Source organism: Henckelia pumila, chromosome 2 (assembly GCF_033568475.1).
Source record: "Henckelia pumila isolate YLH828 chromosome 2, ASM3356847v2, whole genome shotgun sequence".
NCBI classification, from domain to species: Eukaryota; Viridiplantae; Streptophyta; class Magnoliopsida; order Lamiales; family Gesneriaceae; genus Henckelia; species Henckelia pumila.
Genome location: NC_133121.1, coordinates 55955854 through 55962865, shown reverse-complemented (window position 1 = coordinate 55962865; position 7012 = coordinate 55955854). Strand labels below are relative to the sequence as shown.

The window sequence follows — 7012 nt, the reverse complement described above, 5'->3', positions numbered from 1 at the left end:
ACGAATTTTCCAGTCATCATAATCTTCTTTAGAGAATATAGGAATTTTATTTAAAGAAGTCATGATGAATATCAGTAGCTAAATAGAAAAACCCTCTCTGATACCACTTGTTGGGGATCGATATAGTGTGTAGAGGGGGGGGGGGGGTGAATACACAATATTGATAATCTTTAAAATCTAATGCAATATGGTTGAGTAAATGTTAGTTCACTCGACCGATTTTTTTTTAGCCTGCTAGAAATATAAGAGCGACTATGATTAGTGCGGAAATAGCTCTCAACATGCTAGATGATATCCATGGAATGATGCAATGCAATAACGTAAGTAGACACAGATATGTTTCTTGGATGTTCGGAGCTCAATCTCCTAAGTCACCCCTTCTTCCACCTCGGAAGGATTCACTAGAAGACTTTGGTTATTACAACATCTTGCAATACACCCGATCCAAGTTAGGACTTATCCAATGCCTAATATGGAACTCCTAAATTCACAGTGATAAGATTTGAAGCTCTTATCAAAATTTTCTTCAGATGGTGATGATGATTGTCTTAGTCTCTCGAGGACTTAAGACTTCTCAAATCCTTGTATCAGGTAGCGTTCTTCAAACGATATCTAGATTTGAGCAACCCTTGAAAAGATCTCATCAAAGATCGGATAAAGCTGTTAAGGCTAAGGGTTTTTTCTTTGAGCGGTAGAGTATTCAAGATGGGCTCGAGAGCTCAGATAGACAGATTCTCAATAAGCGTTTGTTGTGTTGTGTTCTGTCGTCTCTTTTTTTTGTCTAGAGAGGCTTTGATATATATAGCCTTTGACTTCAACGTCTTTCTTCTTTGTCCAACGGTAGGATTTCCCTACTGATAAAGCTTTCTAAATATTTCATACTTGGAGCGCCTTTAATTGTCTATTCAATATGTCGCTCACATTAAATGCTATTTAAGGTTTTCTCACTTTATCAGACAAATCCTTAAATGCTTCGTCCTTTTGCTTTTCAGTTGTCTTGTCACTTTCTGAGATCTGGGAAACTGTAACTTCGAAATGTAGCATATAGCTTTTTGTATTTGAAGTTCGGTAGATATCTTAGTCGGTAGATATGTTTGACATACAACTGTTTTGCATCTTTCGTTGGTTGATATGCTTTAACTGACGTCGGTAGATATGTACTTGTTCGGTTGACGTACAACTACTTTGCATGCTTTGGCTTCCGTTGGTAGATATGTCTTTGTTCGGTTGACGTAGCTGCTTATACAAATAAATGGCGGTCGGCTAAACAACAAAGTATTGTTTTGTTATCACCAAAAGTCAGGATTCAACAAATAATGATCTAAAATAGTTTGTCAAGCACCAAAATATGTTCTTATAATTTCCTCCTTTATGGTATTTGACAAATTTGAGCAGTTCACCAAGCTTGTCATTTCTCCGATCTTTTTATTCTAGATAAACTATTTAAGACTTGATTTGATTCTCCTGACTTGTTTTTGTATTTTCTCTCGAGTAGTTCCCTCTGAAACTAGTATCCAATAACTTTTCTCTTTATGACTAGTTCATGTTTTCAGGAACATTTATTGAGTCTCTTTGTATGCTAAAATATTATGGGAAAAAGTGAGTGTATATGGCACTTCGTATTCCCTAAATATGTCTATAAAAGCGATATGAACAACATAAATTTGAAAAAGTACTTCATTTTCTTCATAACAATTTTAAAAGAGCTTTAAGACTATTATGGAATATATAAAGAAAGAGTGCGAAAGAATTGTTCATTTGAAGACAATGTTTACCAAGTCAAATGTGGAGAAGTTGTAGTTATACAGAGTTTCACCTCCTCCGCCAATAGAATCCGAAAATATGGTTAGAATAGAAAGAAAATTCATGTTGCGGCTTGGCACGCCCAAGTCTGAAAACATCTTATCTTCCGAAGGTGTTTTCCTCCTGATGCTCATAAAAGAGCTTCAGACTCTGGACAAAATCTCTTCTTCTCCAAACTTTCAGGACACATCTTCAGGTGTGCTAAGCACCTGAATGTCCTTCTGGAGAATGACAGTTGAATGAGAGATTGACATTGTAAAATAAAATCTATGAATAAAATTTATTTATTTATTTTGTTTTTCATTTTATTCATGTGTAATTTTTTTTTCAATCTTAACACTTAACAATATATCAACAAATGAGAAACAAACTTAAGCAAATCATCTTTGATACTTAAAATAGAGGATAGGGATGAGAAATCTTAGTTATAGTTTGTGGCGTGTCATTCAGTCGTTGTTCCTTGCTGGCCATTTATGTTTTTGGAGTGATTTAATTGGAGCAGTTGGGACTGCTACTATTTTTAAGGAAACATTCCAGCAATTATTCTGCAAAAAATTGATGTTCCCTCTTACTCCAGTTTCCTCTTAATTGGTATTCATTTTATTTCCTGTCACCTGCACACTTAATACAGACTAAACTTTGGTACCCATTTATTTGTGGGTCATAAATTGATTAGTCCTTTAAGAACTCAAACCTTGATTATCCTAACTGGTCGATCATTGAGTGTGTCCCATAAAATTGATGTCTTGTGCAGTTTGTGTGTGATAACATGCATTGAACTGTGAATGATGTGATCATGAGTGTGCATGATATGCATGTGATGAAGTATATGATTTTACCATTTTCTCATTATAAATTTGCATGTATCTTCTTTGATCTTGCTTTCCGTAAGGTTTATTGTTGTGTTTTTCAAAGATGTGATTGCTTTGACTAGAATTCCAATCTTTTCTCACACAAGAGCTCTGTGGCACATAACCAATTCCAAACTTCTTGTCATAGTTCTTATTTTCAATGGGTTTTTTCATTTTGCTAAATAGGATTACTTTGTTCGTGTATTCGACTGGATTTGACAAAATGAATATTTTTTTTTTGGCACATATTCAGTTTTGGCCAAGTATCAACCTCAAAACTGTTTTTATCTTCTTTAAAACCTAGACCAATTTTATCATTATCTGGTCTCTGCAGTTCGTGTATTGCACTCAATGTGACTGAGTATTTATTCCAAGTTTGAATCCGTTCAATGAGTCTAAGATTTTCTAATCTTAACAACTGATTCTCAACTTGAGCAATCCAATGATGTACAACATACAAGTGTTTCGCCGAGATTTCTTAAATTAAACTAAACCAAGCATATAATTTTCCATGCTTGAATGTACAAGAATCTTTGAAATAACATCACATTGTTTTAATCGAAGCAGTGAAGCAACAAGTCTCATCATACACCTTACCATTTTATATATGCTCATTTTGTAAAAGAAAATTTCTTGTACTGGCAGCTGCCAAAGCTGCTATGAAACTGGGATCCTTAGTTAAAGTGGAAACCATTTGTTCAACAAGGAAATGTTGAAGTTCTGCAGGTTCATCCTTCTTGCCTCTTGGATTTCTCGTTTCTTCGTTGCCGTGTTCCGACGTCGTCAAATCGAGAGTTATAGTCGGTGCAGACGAATGCGGAGACGTGGAATACGGCGAAGTGCCTGGTGTCAAGCTCTTGTTGGACCCGGAATTCGTCTCGGCTTTCAAAAGCGGAGGATGGTTGTGCTCCCCTTCATAAGTTGCCACCACAATTGATTGATCTTCTATGCTTCTTTGCACCTGAAACAAAAGCACACATGAGAGAAAAGACTTGTGGAATTCCAGTTTATAGACTCTGATTTGATCATTAGTTGATGAGGAGGCCTTAAATCTTGAGTTGTCACCTTCTTTTTGACAGGACAGCTTGGAGCAAAAGAACACTTGAAATAAGCTCTTGGGCATGGGTTATCCCTGGTCACTTTCTGCCCATATTTCCTCCACTGATACCCATCCTTGACAATCTACAGTTGGAGTAAATGGTGTTTCAATAAATTAAAAGGAACAAAGACAACCAATTTCTCGTGTATTATCCACAGAAACTGAATAACCAATTAAGGAGTACGTATATACTTACAAGGCTTGTATCAGAGGCTTCAGTTTTTGTGTGAGTATGCGAAATCTTGGTTTTGATTTGCTCTTCCTCCCTTGGTTTCTTGCACGAATCTTCATCACTAGAGCTACTTTCAGAAGGCCCGATATTGTTGTTGATGCTGCTCTCAGCTTTCCTCTTCTTTGATGCTCCGAGATTCTTGGTCGTATGCTCCATTAATTGATTTCTCAGTTGTGTGTAGTTCTCACACACCACTGTTAGCATATCTGCCAACCTCTTGTTTTCAGCGCTCACCCGCTTTAGTTCTTCTATCAAAGCGCCTTTCTGCGCACGGAAAAAAAGTTCAGATAAACCCCACAAAATAACCAATAACACTTGTTCATTCAACTGGGCAAAAAAAAAAAAAAAAGCCATCCATTCTCAACTAAACTCTCTGTTTCTTGGAAGAAAGAGTTAATTTCCTTTACAATAGATTCATTCGAACCCATAATAATAATAATAATAATAATAATAATAATAATACCAAAACAGAAGGCACTAATAAGTACTAACCTCTTCGTTCACTGTTAAATTTCTTCCCAACTCAATGAAATCGCTCTCCACTTCTTGTTTCTGCACAAACAAAAAGTTCAGTATACTGGGACTCAACGCTTTATAAATTGGATTCATTTTTGCATTCAAATCGGATACATAAACTTACCCAAATAGGAACTTCATCCAGGAATCTGAAAGGTTTGATATTAAGATCCAAAGAAGTGTCCAACAGACTTGTGAACTCCATAACTTGTTGTGCAATCTCTTTTTAATTCTTCTCCCCCACTTTAAAAAGAAAAACTCCAAATTAATTAGCTTTAGATTTCTCCGCAGTGTTAATGTAGAAGCAATACGTCAACCGAGGAAGAGTAGATAAGAAGAGAAGCTTATATAGAACCACATGTTGTTAGTAGGAAGATGGGGAGGAAGATAGATGGCGAAGAAAACGAAAATGAGTTGTAAATTGGAATCTAGAAGACCAAAAAGCCGTGTGTTGGCCACAAAAAGTCAAACTCATGTCACACTTGGAATATCAAAGAAATAGTATGGAAATTTTTATTTTTTTTTTTTAAAAAAAAAGTGAAATACCATGGACTTATCATTGAACAAAACGGATTTTTCTATACTATATGTGTGGTGAATTTCACTCCATCCAAGTAATGTAACAAAATTTCAACGATTGACAGCGGGTCTCCCATGAAAATATGAAGAAATTAGTAGTTGCTCTTTATAAAATTTTTACATAAAGTCTATTAAGTCTATGCAAATCTGTTTGGAAACATGTGAGATTGTACAATAAAAATATATTAAATCCAAAAAATTTTATCATTTTAAAAATTATTAAAAGTCATTAAATGGATGGATTGCATATACCCACTAACTCAAATACACCATGTAAAGTTAACTTGTACCCTGTTTTTTTCTTTTTTCTTTTTTTCTTTTTTCGGTTTTGTTGGTATGAAAAAAATTAAAATGTATTTAAAATAAAATTTTCTAAAGAAAAACTTATATATCAAAAATAAAAGAAAATTTAAATTTAATCGATAATTTCTTTAACAATAATTAATTGAAAGAATCGATGATGCAATCACACAAAAACGAGCTAGTAGTACTTGTTGCTATCAGGAAAAATGATAAAAGAATGGAGGTGGGCAAGATATTCAAAATTTGGGTGATGAAATTCTTCGTTTTTAGTCAAAGTCAAGCCGACCTCTGAGTCTTAGCTATCACGTTGACCAATCTCACTAGACGAAACGTGTTTTAGGTTTTATATAGTAACCGTGTAGATGGAAAATAGAATTGATTATTGTAAAATTTAAAATTAATTGATTAGTAATATAATTTAGTGTAAAATAATTGTATAATAATAAAAAAAAAAATTAGTGTGATCACGTTCATACGAGCTATAAATAATATTGAATTGAGGGAGAAAGAGATAATTTTGAAACATTTTACGTGATATTTTCCAGATAACTATATAAAGCCTTTTTAATTAAAATATATTAATAAAACTAAAAATATAAATTATATTTTTTAGATATCTTTTCCTCTTGTTATGATCATTTTCTTAAAAAATGACAAAATAAAATCTCGAGTATAAAGTTTAAAGGGAAAAAATTAACCAAATATCATTACAGTCTAATATATAAAAATCAGTAGGTCTTTTGAAAGAAGAACATTACGATCCGACGATATTGTTGTAGTGAGTCGACAGAGATCACCTAATAAACAAGTCTTAATAGCATGCAATTAACTTAATGAGACCGAAACAGCTAAACAACGAAACTAAAACAGAGTTAGTTCTACCCAATCGAAAGAATATGTAAATACTGAATATTATACAACCATATCAAATCAAGTATTAAAAACAAAACTAAAACCGAGACAAGATCGCCACTCTTGAGAATGCTGCATCAGGCTATTACTCAGCAATCTCTCCCAACGTCCAACCTAAGGATTTCCCCCCGTGGAACGAGATGTACATGAATAAAGCTGATAGCGTTAGCGATGAAAGCGCTCAATACCATAACATGAGTATACAAGTGCTATTAGTGCATGAATGCAAGTTGTTATGATCGAATAAGTGTGTAGAGGGGGTGAATACATATTTATATATTTCAAAATATTTCCAAAAACTTTTCGCGAGAAATCTTGATAATGTTAGTTATCAAGACTATTTTTTGTTATTATCAAAACAGTTTGGACTACTAGAATAGTGCGGATAAATAGTCAAAGTACATTTGTGATATCTATGTATGTATAAGATAAAATAACTTGTGCAGATGAAATATATGAGACAAGATATTATGGAAGTTCGAAGAAAAACTGCTTCTATGTCTCCCCTTCTTCCACTTAAAAAGGAATTCACTAGAAAACTTTGGTTTATACACTTCTTTGTATACAACTCACTCCAATCATATGGATTACCCTTTTCTTAGATCGAAACTCCTAGTACATCACAAAATAAGTCAAAAAGTCTTAATCAACAACAAATGAAACAAGTTTGGTTCGAAAGAATCCGTAGATTCAATCTGTTGAGCAAATCTTCTTTCA

General features: G+C 33.8%; 1 protein-coding gene across 1 annotated transcript; it reads right to left on the bottom strand.

The window, feature by feature from the left end:
- Positions 1 to 3044: 3044 nt before the first annotated feature.
- Positions 3045 to 4832, bottom strand: LOC140882017 (probable WRKY transcription factor 40). The gene is made up of 5 exons (XM_073287730.1): positions 4626 to 4832; positions 4478 to 4537; positions 3950 to 4249; positions 3720 to 3836; positions 3045 to 3615 (listed from the first exon to the last, which is right to left on the bottom strand). Exons 1-5 carry the CDS (start codon positions 4704 to 4706, stop codon positions 3256 to 3258), a joined length of 918 nt encoding a protein of 305 aa, XP_073143831.1. The 5' UTR covers positions 4707 to 4832; the 3' UTR covers positions 3045 to 3255.
- Positions 4833 to 7012: the final 2180 nt, after the last annotated feature.